This window comes from Aphis gossypii, chromosome 2 (assembly GCF_020184175.1).
Source record: "Aphis gossypii isolate Hap1 chromosome 2, ASM2018417v2, whole genome shotgun sequence".
NCBI classification, from domain to species: Eukaryota; Metazoa; Arthropoda; class Insecta; order Hemiptera; family Aphididae; genus Aphis; species Aphis gossypii.
In genome coordinates this window covers 22,540,911-22,560,026 of record NC_065531.1, presented here as the reverse complement: position 1 = coordinate 22,560,026, position 19,116 = coordinate 22,540,911, and the positions used below count along the sequence as shown (strand labels likewise).

Below are 19,116 nucleotides of genomic sequence, written 5' to 3'. Positions count from 1 at the left end.
TACCTAATAACGATGATGTTTGGCTATTTTTTTTAAATTTTCTCGAGATAATTGACATATTAATGTCACATAAGCTCACACAAGATTTAATTTCTTGTCTTAAACGACTTATAAAAAAACATAATTTAGATTATGTTACATTATTTAAAGACACGTTGAAACCGAAACACACCACTTCTTAATTCACTATCCTTTGATAATTCAAAAGTCTGGTCCACCTAGGCATTTTTGGTGCTTTAAATATGAATCAAAACACAGAGAATAAAGATGTATGCCCGTGCAATAACTTCCAGAAAAAACATAACCTTATCATTAGCTAAAAAATTCCAATTAAAATTTGGAGATTTTTTATTAAATGGTACAAAAATTGATGATATTATTACAGCTGATAAACATAAAATTGACTGTTGTTACCATGAGTTATTAGCTGATCATTTAGAGGACCCATTAAAAATATATGACTGTTATACACAATTGAAATTTAAAGGCACAGCGTATAAAATTGGTTATTATTTAACAAAATTTACATATGAACTTAATTTGTATGAAATTTTGGAAATTATTCTAATAAACGCAACAAATAAAATTGTATTAATTCTCAAGCAAATTAAAGTTGATTGCTATGTTGAGCATTTAAAATCATATATGGTTGATAAAAACAAATCTGAAATTCTTACTACAGCTATGCCCATATCTGATTTTAATGGTCCACCCATAAACATTAATACAGTTTTAGATGGATCATTAATGATTAGATTAAAAGAATATTTTTAATTAAAAAAAATAATAATATAAATATAAATAAATAATAATATAATATATAATATATAATAATATAATAATAAGAATATAATAATATAATAAATAATAATAATAATAATATACTAATATAATACTACTATATCCAATAATAATAATCATAATCTCATCTTATAATATATTATAATATTAATATTTTTTTTTTATTTTTTTATTTTTTTTTATAAATTTATATACTTAGTATTATACCTTTCTTCAAAATATTTGTAGAAATAAAAGACAAAAATACACACATAATGAGCGATACATACCTGCAGTTTCCAGACTATTCAATGGATAACAGTAATGTAAATAATAACCAACCGTTGGTAGATAATATGTTATTATTTCCATCATTGGAAGATTATAATGAAATTAAAGCTCTGTTAGTCATGGGATTTAGTGTTTTTGCATCAAACTTGTATAGGTAAATTATTGATACAGGTAGCCATTTAAAATGTATTTTAATCTTGATTTAATAATTTGTTTAGATAATTACATTGACATGAAGGCTCTCAAGAATATGCAAGTTCATCACATTGAGAAACTTTTATCTTCTTATCCACTTGGTATATCAATTAAATTTGAGGCAAGTCTTAAGTTATGGCAAAAAACACTTCCTGAAAACTTAAATAGTTCTACCAAGAAAAACTCATGTGATACATTAGCAACACCATCAGCTTTACCCGAGGCTTTACCATTAACTATCCCTCGGTCAAACACATCATTTTGTCTTGAAACTGTATTAGAAAAAAATAGTCAGTGTGACTATGTAATTGATTATTACAGTCATAATAATTGTTTAAATGATTCATGCAGATCAATAATTGTAAATGCTATTATAAATTATATAATAAAAGAAAAAATACCTATGTCTATTACTTTAGCAAATGTTATAGCAGAAACCATTGTTGCTAAGTTCCCTACGGAATTAAAAGTAAGTACTTATTCAATAGTATAAATTGACTATATGATGAATCAGTATTAAGTTTGTAACATTTTTAATAAATTTAATTTGTTTTTTTTTTTTTTAGGACATATACTTTATTAAGGATTCTATTAATAGAACACCTAAAGGGAAAATCTATTCTAAATATTTTAATACCATAAACAACTTAAAAACCATGGACTAGTTGAACAGAAAAAACACTCAACAGAAACCAATCTACTTATGAACCGATCATCATCACCATTTGATAGCCTGCAGATAGGTATGAAAATTGCAAATTTAAATATTGTATTTCACATTGTTTTACAATGTTAAGTATTCATTTTCAGAAATTGAAGATGTCAGTTTATTTATTTCTCAACTGCATCACGAAGTTCTTAAATGGCCTGAAATAGAGAGCATATGGTTAAAAACTACAATTATAGATTGAAAAACATTAAAGAAGTGGGCAATATTTTTATTAATTGGAAACATTTTAAAGAACCTATGGGATATAGACTTGTGAGTAAATATATTACCTAACAATTCATTGCCTTTCTTTTTAGTATTTTATTTTTGACATTTGTTAACTTTAAAATATTTTCACAGATATGTATTGATTTTAAACAAATGTATCCAAACTACAATTTTATTGAAAACTTTGAAAAGACACAGTCAACCTTAATGATTATGCTGAAAGAAAAAATTAAAGATCCTGGTTCTAAAAAGCTATTAGAAGAAATGTCTAAAACTCCACATCTAACTGAAAGTAAATAATTTAATATTGAAAGAATTACCTATTACAATATATTATTTAATAAAAAAAATATATCAATTGTCGATTTTAGATTGTAAAAATTCTGTTATTTTCTTCATTCTTCATTCGGTTTTTATTCCAACATCTAAAAAATCAACTAGAGATGAAAATGGCAAATTAGTTTGAAAAAATTTCAATTCGAGAATCTCAAAACAGTTTTGTTATATTAGGAAAAACTGGTGCAGAACTGGAGGAAGTATTATCCAAGAAAAACTCTCAAATTCAACCCTGTCTATTAATAGTTGGAGAAATAATAATCCTAAGCAAATATGTTTACTTTGATGGCATTAAATATATAATAAATACTATGATAAAAGCCATTGAAATATGTTTTTCTATTTTTCATGTTTTTAATGTCGAGTATCCTATAGAATCTGCAAACTTTTGGTTATTTCTTCAATTATATTATTTTAAAATTAAAACTATTTATGATAAACCATGTTACAAGTAAACCAAACAATGCTCAACTCAAGGCATATGAAAAAAATTATAATAGGTATATATTTTATTTTATATTATTAGTAATAAGTTATTGGAGACAATTTGAAATAATTTTTTATGTTATTAATCTGTTTGATTTTTTTTATGTTTTACTTATTGTAAGTAGCTTAAATGTTTATAATATTATTATGTGAGTACCTATTTCATTGTAAAGATGTTAAATATAAATAAAGACTCAATAAAATATATCTGGTTTGAATAAATATTATTCCTATAAGAAGTTCCATATAATTTTAAGATAATAATGCACTGATGTATTAGAAAAATGATTATAGTTATAAAACTTATAATTCATTATTGATTTTATTTATTGGTATTTATAATAATTAAAAAAAAAAATCATAATTAAATTAAATTAAATTAAATGTATTAATTTAATAAATAAATTTTTATTTTTAAAAAATGGTTTGATTACTTAAATAAATAAATTTTTCTTTAAAAAAATTTAATGGTTAATTTATAAATATAACTATAGAATCAATAAATATTGGTAAATTAATGAACTATTTTGATAAGATTCCTTCCCGGATGTATAAAATACAATTATTAAACTAATAATATCTTTTTTAATTCAATAATTTTATTTATTGACTGTAAATTTAATAAAATAAAATTGTGTTATTATAATCGTGTTAATTGACCGTATTTTAATATTATATTATTAATTCAACTCATAGTTTAGTTGATTTTACCTGTTTTTTCGTTCAGTGCAGTCAACAGCCGTTTGCTGAGCGATTTTAATCTGCTTCACAATAAACCGAAGTGACACATTCTCCAACCATAAATATGAAAACGTAACAACTTGATATAAAGATAAATGCGAATTATGGAAAACGTGTTTTTCCGTAACGACATCTGTATTACAATTCACTTTTTTTTTGTTTTTATCAACGTACGATTTTCGACATTGCCACTGAAACCCATCCGTTGCTTCCAAATTGGCACATAATATTAAATTATGTCCCTGGTCGCACTTCAATGAATTGTCAGTTGCAATCAAGTTCCATGACTGTAATTTTTGAATCACAGTTTGTGAAACTGGTCCATTAGTTTTGTATTCAAACAACTCAAAAATATCAATAAAATTAAGAGCAGACATTCTGTAAGCTTTACATCTACAGTATAACGTGACTTTAATGACAGTTATGACAAGTTTTTACGAAAATAATTGTTATACATTTATTGACCTAACTTTTATCTTCCTATATGTTATAAACATAATTTTTATCTTATCTTACGTATTTTTCATATTATAATTAATTATATATAATAAATAATATGTAATATATAATAATTTCCATATTATTATTATTTCTATTAACCTATTATGGCGATATGGCAATTCAAAAATGCAGTGATTACGAGTGTATCGGCACTCGTCGCTACGCTCCTCGGCGCCGTCGCTACGCTCCGCACAAATCGAAAATATCCCCCGACTTGCTATGCAACACCACCTCAAGTAGGTCACAGGGTACATACTACATAACTAAATAAGTTTCAAAAAACAAAAGGTGTACCGTATACGTAAGTACAAAAAAATAACAAAAATGGTCCTCCGCGCATCATTATAATAGTAATGTTGCGCGCATGCGTATAAACGTAAAATCGAAAACTTTGGAAGGCCATAACTCCGAAACTAAATGAGAGCGACAAATTCTGATTGCACCATCGTTCTTAACTCGATGAGATACATAAGTTTCGATAAAAAAAATTGAAAAAATCGCTTGGCCCCTAAACTAGATTTATGCCAAAACTTTAAACAACATGTTTCGAGTAAATTTTATCAGATGAGGCAGTCAAAAATGTAAGCAATTTGTTCAGAATCTACTTCAAAATATGGTTCGCCTGCAGAAGATACATACAGGTTTTTTAGCAAACTGAGAAAAATTTGAGCCTTGATCTGCAATGAATGCTTTGATGTTTAATTTAATATTTTGTAAGCGTGAAATAGTTGAAAAAAATATCTTTTAAATTATTACCGGAACAGCTATTAGATATGAGAAAACTTGCGATTGGCTGTTTCCAGTTATAATTTATGCCTCTAAGTATAAGTACGAGAGCATATTTGACAAGTTCATACTTTTTGCATTTAGTTGTCTCATGAAACCCAACTGTTTTGTCTTTAACGACTTCATAAAATAGATAGGAATTAAGTGACATTTCATCTGCGGAAAGGACACAATCAAGAGCATCAGGTTTAATAAACTATTAGTTTTATACAATAGTAAATTAAAAAGAACATCATTGAGTCTCGGTGTTATTTACGACTAGTTTTAGCTTTTTTTTACTACCAACATACACGCATCGTATGAATCTCAACTCGATTGTTGTAATTCCGCCATTCACATACGATGCGCATATTTGAGACTGCAACAATATTTTTCATATAAATACAGGTGTAGAATCTTCTAATCTTTAGACATGTTTTACAGACTACAGTACTACACTGATGCATGGACCGGTATAGAGACTAGGGTTGTTCTATATTATTAACCACTTATCGGGTTACCAGTACGCGTCTCAGTAAATAAACATTATTTCTATCTTGTGTTGTTTAAGCACACCCAAATACCACAACCCCATTCCAAATTGCGATAATATGGTCATCTTAAACTACTAGTTTATTTTTCATAAAGGTAATCACTAATCAACAATGTAAAATATTGTGGTGAACAGTCACCACATAATTCCCCTCCAGTATAGGTAGGGTTGCCAACCGTCCAGTTTTCGCCTGGACAATTCAGATTTTCTGGTTCCTGTCTAGTATACAGTTTTACCTTTCAACATTCAACTGGACGCCATAAATTATTAAATGTCCAAAATTTCAACTACAGTTTGTTATGTTAAGAATTTTGTGAATTCTTGGGAACAGAAAGTGGCCATATTCTATTAAAGATGGCAAAAAGCGAGAAAAAATACAACTTTAAAATAGCAAAGTAGCACATTAACTTAATTTATTATATCACGATATTATTATGTATTATTTATTTATTGTATTAACAAATAAAAATTTAATTATGAATAATATTATTTTATTATTTATTTTCATAAATTATGACGACTTAGAAAAAAAAAGGTTTTCATTTATAATATGCACGATTTAAATCGTGGTTATAATATGTAACCAGTTTTATAAATTAACAAAGTTTGCAACCACCCTTAGTGTAGGTAAGCATGTAAGACCGTTGGTCACCATGTTTCGATGGCACAATCCGCCACCGCCTCGGGCGGCGGTGGTTCTTCGGTCTTCCATCAGTCCTTTAACCTTTTCTAGTTTTCTACCGCGCGCATCGACATAACGCACGAGCAACCCGCGATCGACCACCTTTTTGACCCACGATACCGAAAAACCAAACCTCGTGACCACCGTCCTTCACATCGCGTTCACGATTGTTATTTTGTTACCTTTATATTATCATCTCGTCACCCGACGACTATTTGTATTATTTTGTTTTAATTCATTAAATTAGTAAAACGCAAAACGATATTGTCGTAGTTCATACTATCGTCCTCTTCTTAAAGACTTAAACACGTGTGAGAATCGTTGGAGGCAATTATGACTATTTGACCTCCACACGGCACGACTGAGCCATATGTACGACGTTGGAGATATCGGTAGGGGAAACTAGTCGACAGTCGTACATCGCCCACGTATCTTCCACAATATTAATGATGGAATACACATCACGATTAAAGATATACTTAAATATCTTAAATCGTGATATACATATACCTAATAATCTACTGGGCATTGTGTAATCACATTTTTTATCATAGTAAGTTATCACCTATAATTTCTTATCACGGGGCCGAACTGTACCCATCCCTTCCACTATCGCCGTGCTACTTGTTCACCCACGGTTTTTTCATAGTGACATAGTTTCAGTTACTACTTACTAGTTAGTTAGTCAGTAATTTGGGTCCTCGCTCCTCGGCCTAGTGACTTAATAGTTAGTTGCTTGATGTATTATTAATTATTATATTTGTTATTAGTCGGTTTTGTTGTTTTTTACTTTTATAATGAGCGGTATTAATATATGCGTTAAATTAAAATTTTAGAATAATATTATGTTACTAAGTTATATCATGAATTCTTTTACTGAAAAATGAAACACGTTAAATTAATTCTTACACAACATGTTTTTAGAGATTCATTACAAATCGCAATATTAATTAAACTTTTAAATGAATAACAGATACAAAGTCAACTTTATTCCAAGTCACCAAAAGTCCAGGACTGATGGCACTCAACAGTGTCTGTATGTATCAATATATATTCTATAATTGATTGATTTTATTGATATTAATTTAAAGTACCTAGGTACTGAATTTATTATTGAGTTTTGGAATATATGTTAGCAACTCCAAACTACATATTTTCGATTTAAACATAGTTACTGTGTATTGAAATATCTCTCGACATTCACTCAAATGATTAAATTCTACTCTCAGTGTATTCTACATTCTTATTTAGCTGTGATGTATGCATTTGAATTGCATCTACAAACAGTTCTTCAGGCCATGCTATTTTTCAGTGAATGTTAACTATTAATTATTAAGATTAAAAATGAATTGTCTTAGTATGTGTCTATAATTTGAGTTGTGTAAAATATTGCAATCTTTTTTATATAATTTGCAACTTATTTAGTATTAATACATTTATTAAAGAAATTATTTATAATTTAAATAATTTCTTATTTATAGCATGTCTTGATTTATATTTAATTTTAAAAAATGACCAGGATCCTCGCCAGGATCTTATGAAAAAATAAACAACAATATTATTTTATCATCTAGGTATCTATTGATAAACTCAAGCTAGGTATTTAATTAAGTTAGAAAAAATATATAGGTACCTATTTAATATTCCCAAATGTAATAATAAATGTTATTATTGTTTTTTAAAGATATTAGATGAAATAATCTTTATTTTGTTATTATAAGTGTTATTTGTGCTAGTTTCTGTTTTTTTCTTCATAAATTAAGATTTCATAGTTAGAGTATGTAATCTATAAAATATATATCTATAATGATTTGTATACAAATTTATACATTTATTAAGTCTTTCATTTCCACATAATATATTTTTTTTAATTTACTTTAAGAGGATGTTATAACCGCATGTGTTGTCTCTGTCTTACTAACGTATATCATAGCAAAACAGAACACATTTTTTTTATGTTAGCTTTAATATTATAATAAATTAATAAAGCTTAGGAAATGTCATAGACTTTTATTGATATTATCATTTAAAGTTGTAATATTTTACATAGCTATAACTCACTGCTATATTATATTATATAAAATAATAAATTGTAATTAAGTCATAGCAAGTATATAATATAATTATTTTATATTTTAGGGTTTATGCCGTTTATGAAGAATTATACTGCAGATTTAATGGATTATCGTGGATTATGGATACGTGACACTGTTACAATCAATAAATACATTCAGTACTAAATATATTTAAGTAACATAAATATAACATTAAGTTAAATCAATTTTTATTTATTGCACAGATATAGTAAAATAGTAATAAATTAAAAGTACTTGAAGTTTTTGTATAAAAACAGGAAATAATAGGATAAAAAGGAGTTGTTGTAGAAAATAATTACTTTTGAATAAAAAACTTAAAAGAAAACTTAAAAATCCTAAAAACATGGTTGAAATATTAAAAAGTGATATAAGCGAGGTTAAGACTGAATTTTCGACTTTGTTATCTGCTAAAAACTCACAGTCTGAAGAATTAAATTCAATAAATAATATTCAGACTCCAAATTTAAATAAACCATTAAGAGGTGACGTGTGGAATGTATATGTCTCAAATATAGATTCATTTAAATATTTTCATGTACAGAACATTGAAAACTATGAATATGTTCAATCAATCTGTACAGAACTAGATAAATATGATTCAACATTAAAGAAGCCTCCAAAAGTTGGAAATTTAATTGCTGCTCGTGATTACAGTGGTGTTTGGTATAGAGCTAAAGTTCAAAGGATAACTAAATTGGGACTTTATGTAAGTTATATTGATTTTGGGCTTTCTCAAGTATTAATTACAGAATTTAAAGATCTACCAAAAGAACTTAATAGTGTAAAACCAATGGCTTTTCGTTGTTTTTTCAAAAATGTATCAAAAGAAGATGAACATCTATTATCAGATCTAGATTTATTGGATTCAATTTATACATTCTATACTTCTTATCAAATGACTACCACTTTTTTAAGCACTAATGAACCATATTTAGTAACATTATCACATAATGGAAATAATGTTTTTGATATTTTAAACAATTTGGTTTGGGATGGTATTGTTCCTAGCATATCTGATGATCCAATAAATCGTGCAAAAATTAAAATGTTGAATGAAATATTTCCAAATTCAAGGACAGCGATTGTCAATATTGAACCTGTTTTATCCATAAATCATTTTTATGTTGAAACTGAATTGAGTCATCAAATTGGCAAAGTTATTAGAACTGAAATCGAAAATCAGACAAAGCGGATTCCGGTATTACATCCTGAAGAGGGTCAAATAGTGATCGCTAAAAATACCAATGATTTAAAATTGTATCGGGCAAGGGTTATAAAGAAATACGATGATTGTGAAGAATATAAATGTTTTTTAATCGATTGTATGACATTTGAAAAATGTTCTGAAATGTTTGAACCCACTGATTATCTACGGACAGCACCTCCAGTTAAGATACATTGCTCATTAGATATATCAAAAAATGTTAACAATCATATACTTGAAAGCATGAATCTTGCTTTCATTAATGAAATAGCTGAATGCATTGATGAGTCATGCAAAAAAGTCATGCATATAAAAAAAATTGGTAATCCATGTTTAATAGACTTGGAGATTGGTGATTTAAATATCTCTCAAGTTATTGAACCGTGTGAAGTGAGAGTGATTAATTATTTTAATTTGAACCATTTCCAAGTTCAATTAAATACATCCGGGAAGAAAAAAATTCTAGATGTTTTAAGTTCTACTAAAAAATTTCTGACTGTTTCTAAACCAAAAGTCTTTGAACTATATGTAGCTAAAATCCAATCACAATACAAGAGAGTAAAATATATGTGTAAAGATGAATTAGGTTTTAGAGTAAAACTTTTAGATGAATTTCAAAATCTGAAGATAATTGTTGATGAACTATTTGAGCTTCCGAAGTCATTAATTAATGTGAAAACTACAGATTTATTTTGTTCTCTTGGATTAAATGAAATGTATTATTCTAACAAATTATTCGTTGACATTTGTAATAATGGCAAAACAAAATTTAAAATGGTTATCATTAAAGAAAACCGTATAAATGCTCATATTGTTAAACTTTTTTTAAATTCTAAAGATATAACATCAATGATTTGTAATCAACCTTCTTAATAATGATTTTTTTTTTTTTTGTACAATTTTAGAAGCATTGACCATTATTATTGTGAATTATACTTAACTACTATCTATACTGTAACATTTGTATATCATACCATAATATGATAATAATTATTATTTGCCACCATATTATATTTCATTTAGATTATTAATTTATAATAGGTACACAGGCATGGTCCTTAATTAATTTATAAAATTTTTTTACTTATTTTTATATTATGAATTTTATTTGTTAAATGTAATTTTTTTCCTTGACAATTGAATAATTGTTGTTATTATTATACATGTTTTTATACTATGTTTTTGGTATTATTTATTTGTTTAATTTTAATTTTATAGCCAAATGATTCAATGAGGTAGGACATTGAGATTTTTTCTCTTTAGTAAAATACTGAACTTTATTTTATGTAATTGATAATGTCTATAAAATTGAGTAGGTAGGTACAATGTGTAACATTATGTGTCTGAACTTCATTCTCTGAAGGATATGCTCAACGCTCATTACTTTTTAAGAGTTTGGTTTTAAGATTCCATTTTTACTAGCTAAATACTAACTAATATTCATAGAAAATATTTGAGTGTAAATTAATAATAATAAGGGGAGAAGTAGGTAACCGTTCTTTAAATTTCTGTTGTATGGGAGGTGTCGAGTATATCGTATAATCTGTTACATGGTGATTTAAGAGTTAGTTAGACACTGCAATGAGTGATGAGTAATTTTATTCTTTAAGTCTTGAATGTTGATTGGAGGATCAGCATAAACAACATTCTTCAAATGGCCCCACAAAAAAAAATCTAAAGGTGTTAAATCTGGTGACCTTGGAGGCCACTCTATTGGTCCATGTGTTGCAATAAATTTTTCACCAAATTTTTCTCTCAAAAATTCTTGAACAATTTGGGAATTATGAGCAGGCACCGTCTTGCTGATAATAAATATTTATACGTGTAGCTAAGGGTAAATCATCAAGAAGTAATTGCAAATCATTACGCAAAAAATCTAAATATCTTCTCCCCGTTAAAGTTCCATCGTAGAAATGGGGCCCTAACAATTTTCCACCAATCAAACCAATCCATACATTTGTACCCCAAGATGTTTGGAAGTTTGTTGGAACAGCCCAGTGAGGATTTTCATTCGACCAATAGCGATTATTTTGTTTATTCAATATTCCATTATTAGTAAATTTACTTTCATCGGTCCACAAAATATGATTTATTAATAACGGATCATCCTCAGACGTCACCATAAACCAAGAAATAAAATTTAATCTTTTTTCTGGATCTGTTATGCGTAAATGTTGAACTAAGTCTAGTTTGTAACACGCCAACTTCATGTCCAACGTGTCTTATAGACGAACGTGGGTTAAGATGTACGTATGCTAAAACTTGATTTTCAATATCCTCATTAAAATTTTGATTTACACGAGGTTGTTGTTGAGTAGCATTTGTTTTATTAAATGAACCATTTTCTATCAAAGACTTTTCAAGTTTTTGAACATAAGTATAATGGAGGTGATACCGATCTGGATATTGCTGGCCGTACATTCTTGTTGCTTCTCTAGCGTTTCTGTTATACTTTCCGTAAATCAACAATAACTGAACTTTTTCATTATTATTCATGATTAAATTTGCGTTCTTACAAAATTTAAATTATAACTTTATACTACCTATTGACAATAACGAACAGAAAACGTCGAACTACTAAGACTGTAAAGACACATGACTCTGATAATGAGTGTCATAATATCTAATATAAAAATAGGTAATGGCATTTTAATAGGTATAGGTAGATACCCAAAATAGAAAGACCAATGCTCATTATTATTTTAAAAGATAAATTATTCTAATTCTGATGGAAAGAAAAATACATACAATTAAAAATAAAATAAATGTTCAAATGATTAAATGTCAATTCAATACAAACGATTATACATAACGGAGGGACGTTCGAACAATTCATTGAACAGTAAATAATGTAAGTAATTTCTGTAAATTAAATTGTAAATAAAAATGTATAGTATTGTTGAATAAAATAAAATAGAAGTTTAGAATTATGTTTTCTAAAAATACATGTTTAAAATATGTTATTAGTTACATAATGTGTAGCAATAATTAAATAATAATTCAAAAATAGTAAATAATTTATTACTTTAATAATAATAATTATGATTACCTACATTACGGTGTTAAGAAGAAAATAATATTTACAATTATTAAAAAAAAAAAAAAAAATCAAATTTAATAAGATTTTTTTTAAATTATATTTTTAGCTCTAATTTAGCCAATTTTTAGTTTACAATACAAGTTGATACATCAAAATTACTTTAAAAAAATAGAACAATCCAAAAATGATATTTTAAATAGGGGTTGCCATTAAAAAAAAATAAAGTTTTGTTGCGCATGCGTAAAATACTTAAGTTAAAAAGTTTTTAAATCATAGAAATGTATGATCTATAAGTCTAATTTAATGTCCCGCAAACAGAATTGAAAAATATTAAAAGGGTAATGAGTGATAAAGTGTTTCCTGTTTCTTGGGACACACGGTATAGTAATTTATTTTACTACTACCTATTATTATTAGGTAGGTTGAATACAATTTTGCAAAAACATTTCATTTATTATTTTATTAATATTTAATTATTATAATATTAGTAGTATATAATATATTATATTATTGGTTTTAACTTTTGATTTTTGAACGAATACCGACTTACCGTAGAATGGTGTGAAATGTGAGGGTACCTATGCGATATGAAGAGGCAATATCTTAAAACTTTTCTAAATTTGTTGAAAAAGTTATTGTATAAAATATAATTAATAATATACGCAACTATAGTAATTTTAAATACCGTTGAAAAATATTTTTGGATTACAACAAAATAATTAGTTTCAATTGCTAAGTATTTTAAATTTAACCAACGAATGCATAAATTATATCCTGTCCCAGTGGAATGTGCATTACCAAGTAAAAACATTTTGAAATAAATATAAAAAATAAAGTAATGAATAGATTACTTGTGCCATATTTTGGTAGACCATTACACATTAGTTCTCAATTTCTCTACACTCATGTTACCGTATTTTTAACGAAGTCGTACAGAAGAACAGAATAGGAATTCTAATGTACCTTTGGTGGCCTATTCACGACGCCATAAAACAACGATTCTTCTCAATGATATTAACATTTTTGTAAAATTCCAAATTATTATTCGTAGAAATTTTAAACATCTCACAATTGCTTAAATTATCGTTTTCTATGCCCAATATTTAGGCTAATTTTAAGAAATGTTCTAATATTTTAATTTTGTTTTTATAAGTAAGTAAAAAAAAATATATTTGAAAAGTAAGTACAAATTTCCCGATTAGTTGATCTTATCTTCATTATTTGAACAATATTTTTTATAAATATATAAAGTTCAAATTTTTACCGAATTACATATTTTAACAAAAAAAAACAATGATTTTATTCGTAGTGTTTTGTTATAATTATTCTAAAAAAAAATTCATAAGGACTTTTCCCCACTACGAGCATGTATTATTTTTTACTATATAGAATGAATATAAATTTTCAAAATTTAATATATATTAATAATGTATTACGTATTTAAAAATAAAAATCATAATAATATAAAACAAAAATTGACGATATCATTAAAACGTATATCATAGATTTTATTATAATTTATAATAAATAATCATTTTCGTTTGGAAAATTTGTTACAGGTATCCGAAAAAGTTTAAAAATTCAATTATAGATATCAATATTAAGACATAATTTTACCAGTAAATATCTTTGTAATAATTAATTATTATCTACTATAAATAAAATCTAACATTTTGTTTGAAAATTTCATGTATATAGCTACTTAAAAAATAAATCGTATTAGATCGATAATATTAACCGAATAATACCTGCATGACTGAGCAGTAAAAATATCTGTTATGTTTATTAATACTTTTATTTAATAGATATTATCTTGTTTAAATTAATATCTTCAGATTTTGTTTAAATATATATTTGTTGGTTCTTTTAAAATCTAAAGTGCAATTAACGGAAGTATGAGTTTTTGTATTCGAAATCAATTTGGGATTGCAATCAGGAAGAAGCATTTTCCGTTTACTCAGTTGTGTATACAATTAGATCTTACGAATGAAAACGTGACTTGTAATTTTCATCTTACCTATGTATAATATGTACAAATAATAATTTAAATATAAACGAAAGCGTATATTCTCTGGTTCGCACAAATAATCGGTGTATTGCATTTATAATTTGTATCATTTACAACAATTCTATGTTTATAAATACGTAACAGTATATTATGATTTTTTTAATTGTTCGTAGGTAGATATGTACATTACATATTATACAATATTATTTTTGAATTTCGATTGTTTTAGTATTTAGTATTAATAATTTCTAATAGTTATTGTAACTTATTATATTTACCTATAGCACTTTAATAGTAGAGACCTATTTCACCAATTAGTGATGTGTTATATTGAAATACTACAGAATTTTTCGAGTAGGTGCCTATAAATATAGTAAATAAATAAATAATAATAATTTAAGTAGATAGGTACATACCTATATATTAAATATAGTATAGCCGTATAGGCATATATAATATACAGTAATATATAGTTTATGTTCTTGTTAATTTCGTTTCATTTATGAATAAATCAAAGTATTATCACTTTACTATTTGGTCACTATAATCACTATAGATACTAGTCACTATATTGTGCTAACAATACCTGTATTTAATATAATAGGTGCCTAACTATAAGTTATTGTTAATTGAATGTACTATAAAAAAAAACTGATAAATAAGTATCGTGTACGAGAATTAATGCAATGACATAGTCTAAAATTCTCAGGACAAAAGTTTTTCCATGATCAAAATTTATCGATTTGTAAATTCGTTAAACTTATAGACCTGAAGGTTATGACGTGTTCAATATTATAATTATCTTTATAAATTTATATTTTATAAAGTGTATAATTTGATTATATAAACATATATATAGGTAGTTATAAATAAAAACATATACCTATTAATTATTATTTTAGCATTTAGCGACTTGGCCAATAGTTAAGAACTTAGGGATAATTACACACATTTCAGGTTTCGTTTTCTAAATCATGGTTAGTCGTGGACTTCTGCAAAAGTTATTTCATCTTTTGGAACCGCGCATATTAGTCATAATAATTAGTTTTGAAATTTGTAACGAAAATATTGCATATTATTATGTTAAAATTATAATTTCAATATGGTCATATAAAATTCATAATATTGTTATACAATATATTTTATAAACGTTAAAAAAGACTAATTATAAGAGACGTAATTAAAGGCGTAGTAAATAGGTACCTACCTACTTGGCTACTTACCTACATTATAATCATTATATAATAAATTATATAGTGTCTGCTATCTGGTTTATACACTAATACTAATTTAATATTATTAAAGTATATCAAACGTTAATCATATACGTCCATAAATTATGTATTATATATTTATTACTTAGTGCATGATAAGTATGAATTATTGGTTTGAAAAAAATAATTATAAATGTTTATGTGAAAATACTTAGGCATACCTAGTCTATATATTTTACAGATTATGAAGACATGAATTAGTATTGAAACATTTGAAACAGCGAGTGAACTTACTACAGGTTAAAGCAAGGGCACCCATAGGAAAATTCTCAAGGGGGAGATAAAATTTTAATTTATCAATTCATTTATAAATATGAATATCTATAATATATGTATATATAGAATGTAATAAGAAAGTATAATATAATACATGTATTATATTATACTGTAATAAAAATGTAATTATTATTTTAATAATTCCTATTAAAATTGTTTTTAAAATACAATAATAAAAATAAAATGTTTGCTTATGATTTAAGTAAACCTAATAATTGTGTAGTGTTGATATATTAATATATATATATATATATATATATTTCATAAGAGATGAATCTATTTTTTATATATTAATATCTTAAATCGTTTTTGGACAGAGAAAGATTTCAAATAACTCAACTGTGAAGTGTACAAAGACTAACTTGTAAGTACTAACCTATATCTGGAAAGTATAAATAGCGGATTAAGCCATGTTCGAAAATATACTAAGTGCTATATATCTAATCCACCACGGGCGAATTAAACAAGTCGGTAAAATTAGTTTATAAAGTGAGGTGTATCGGTGCAAATTTGCTCGTAAGCTGAAGTAGACTAAAACCAAGATACACGTCGATACTCGATATATCCGTACTTTAAGTTTGATCATTTTTATTCCGTGCAGGCGAATTAAGGTTATATAGCTATAGTACAATTGTAATATTGCGTATTATATTCATGTTTACAGTAGTCGAGTTTGAATCTTTAAACCGTTTTGTATTATACATATATTGTAAATATAATATTACATTTACATAATTACATACGCATCAAGCGATCGCATAATGTTGTATATTATGTATATGAAAAAATTGAATGTGGGTAGATTATTTCCAGAGGGCATTTCTTGGCCTAAAGTAAGTCATGCAGTATTCAATAATGTAATAATATTAACGATAATTATCGAATATCACGGCATAGACTATCTGAATCGTTATATAATTGCAGTATTTGATCGATAAAACGCATACCTAAGCAATATTGTGTTTGTTTTTTGAAAGTTACACATTTCCGGTTTTTGGTTAATAAATTAAGAAAGGTTAACATGAAATACCTTAACATTATTATAGTCGTTTGAATTTGAAAATACATTTGACATACATGAAACATAACTTAAATATGAAAAAAACTGTGTGTACCTACTACCTAGTTACTAATATCAAATAAAACATAGCGTAGTCTGTGAACATGATGCAGCTAGGGTTTATTATCGGTATAAACGTGTATATTCTATTCTATAAAGATTTTAATGAGCACGATGATCGTATTTGACCACCGATTCCTCTATATATCTATATAAGGCATGAGACACGTTCACCAATTGATTTCGAAACGATAAACCTCAAGAATTATATTGTATTCCTATACAGGTAATAAACGCGACAAAAACATAAAAACGGTGATCATCGTCGACCATAATTCGTTTCAAATGTTTCAATCGCCGTGTATAGGCGGACGCAGAAAACACACATCACTTTGTCGTAGAATATACATATACATAGGTACTGTGACACATTATTATACCACCTTGCTAAATACAATACAGTAAGGTACCTGTACATGTACCTAGCTGTCAAAGAGTCGAGCACATATATTGCGATCGAAACTTCGATAGTCGTATGAATATACATATTATATATACCTATATTTATATTGTAAAAAGCGAATTACACGGCTCAAACCCATCGCGTGTATTGTTATACATAAATTTATGATATGCGCGTGTGCATATATTATATTATTTACGTCTCGTCTGTCGTCGTCCGCGACACATATTATAACACAATGATAATACATATATGTACAGTGATTGACGTTAGGACGTCTCCGACGGACGTATCGGTTATAGGACGAGAGCAGCTATAGCGCACAACAACGCACACACAATATGTGCGTACATCACATAATAATAATATATGGTTACGATTTGCTGCAGGTTTCGCCGCGTCGTCGCATTACGTAATGCCGGCGGGTATAAGGTGTTCTCCGGGTAGCTCCTCGTATACCATAGTATAGCATATACACGCCGGAGTGGTATCTCGCGGAGAAAGTTCCGATGACCGGACCGCGGCTCGCTTGTGCTCTTTATAAACCACACCTGTTTATTTATTTTTATTAATCACATCGCAGTCGAGCATTATAATAGAGTATAATATACGCTGTCGTTATTATACTCGTTCGGCTCGCGATTTACCGCATACATATACATATTATATGTTACAATATTATTGTCGATTTGCTGCCGCGCGAGATGACGGGGTTCTCAGTTAGATATACGTCTACCCATTATATACAAAACTACCGGTTTTTTGGCGAATTCCATATCCGCACGTCGCGGTGAGAACCCCATCCAGGCGGTTTGTCGGGCGATGAGGTAACGCGAGTCGTCGTCGTAAGTCACTACTCTACAATCTACATTATAAAATATTATGTGAATAAAATGATCTGTGTACGTGTGTGTGTGTGTGCGTGTGTACATCGCAATGGCGATTGCCGCTGCAGTCGACGCTACGATGTCCACGATCGCTGAGGCTATTGGAGCGGTTATTAACCTAGTTCTCGGGATATTTTTTCCATTTTTTTTTTTTTTTTTTGTCAATATAGACACAAACTATAATAGTGCAACCGAGAAAATGCCAATGACGAAACTCCGCGCGATAGGTCAGCTGTAATACGCACAAATTCACGCAATAACAAAATATGCTTCCATCATTATGTTATGTTATATACATAATATAATAATGTGGATGGTATACGCATATATGTATAATGGCATAATTCATACGACATACATAATGTTACTTTTATATTGTGTGTTTATGCAGGCGGTGCACTGCTCGTGTACCCGTCAAAGAAAACCGATTTCCAGTGTCCCGACATAATAATATTATATTTAATATTTAAATTAAAAGTAAAAACAATGCGAACCTATGTCACTACTTACTATATTATGTAGCATACGTATATACATAATA

At 27.3% G+C, this 19,116-nt stretch overlaps 2 protein-coding genes and 1 pseudogene across 4 annotated transcripts in view; 2 read left to right on the top strand and 1 right to left on the bottom strand.

The window, feature by feature from the left end:
* LOC114124330 (transmembrane protein 70 homolog, mitochondrial) overlaps window positions 1–19,116 on the bottom strand; it is a 35,709-nt gene that overhangs the window by 12,887 nt on the left and 3,706 nt on the right. The window lies entirely within an intron of this gene.
* On the top strand, window positions 980–8,473 carry LOC126549570 (uncharacterized; annotated as a pseudogene).
* Window positions 6,309–10,647, top strand: LOC114124328 (uncharacterized). 2 transcript variants are annotated; one of them, XM_050201155.1, is made up of 2 exons: window positions 6,309–6,820; window positions 8,407–10,647. In XM_050201155.1, the coding sequence occupies exon 2, from the start codon at window positions 8,707–8,709 to the stop codon at window positions 10,438–10,440; it is 1,734 nt and encodes a 577-aa protein (XP_050057112.1). In that variant the 5' UTR covers window positions 6,309–6,820; window positions 8,407–8,706; the 3' UTR covers window positions 10,441–10,647. The 2 variants fall into 2 exon arrangements, with proteins under 2 accessions (XP_050057112.1, XP_027843350.2); XM_027987549.2 differs by lacking the exon at window positions 6,309–6,820 and adding an exon at window positions 7,155–7,303.

What these genes read in the sequence shown, in the direction of transcription:
- LOC114124328 (XM_050201155.1), top strand. Translation starts at nt 8,707, where the DNA reads ATGGTTGAAATATTAAAAAGTGATATAAGCGAGGTTAAGACTGAATTT.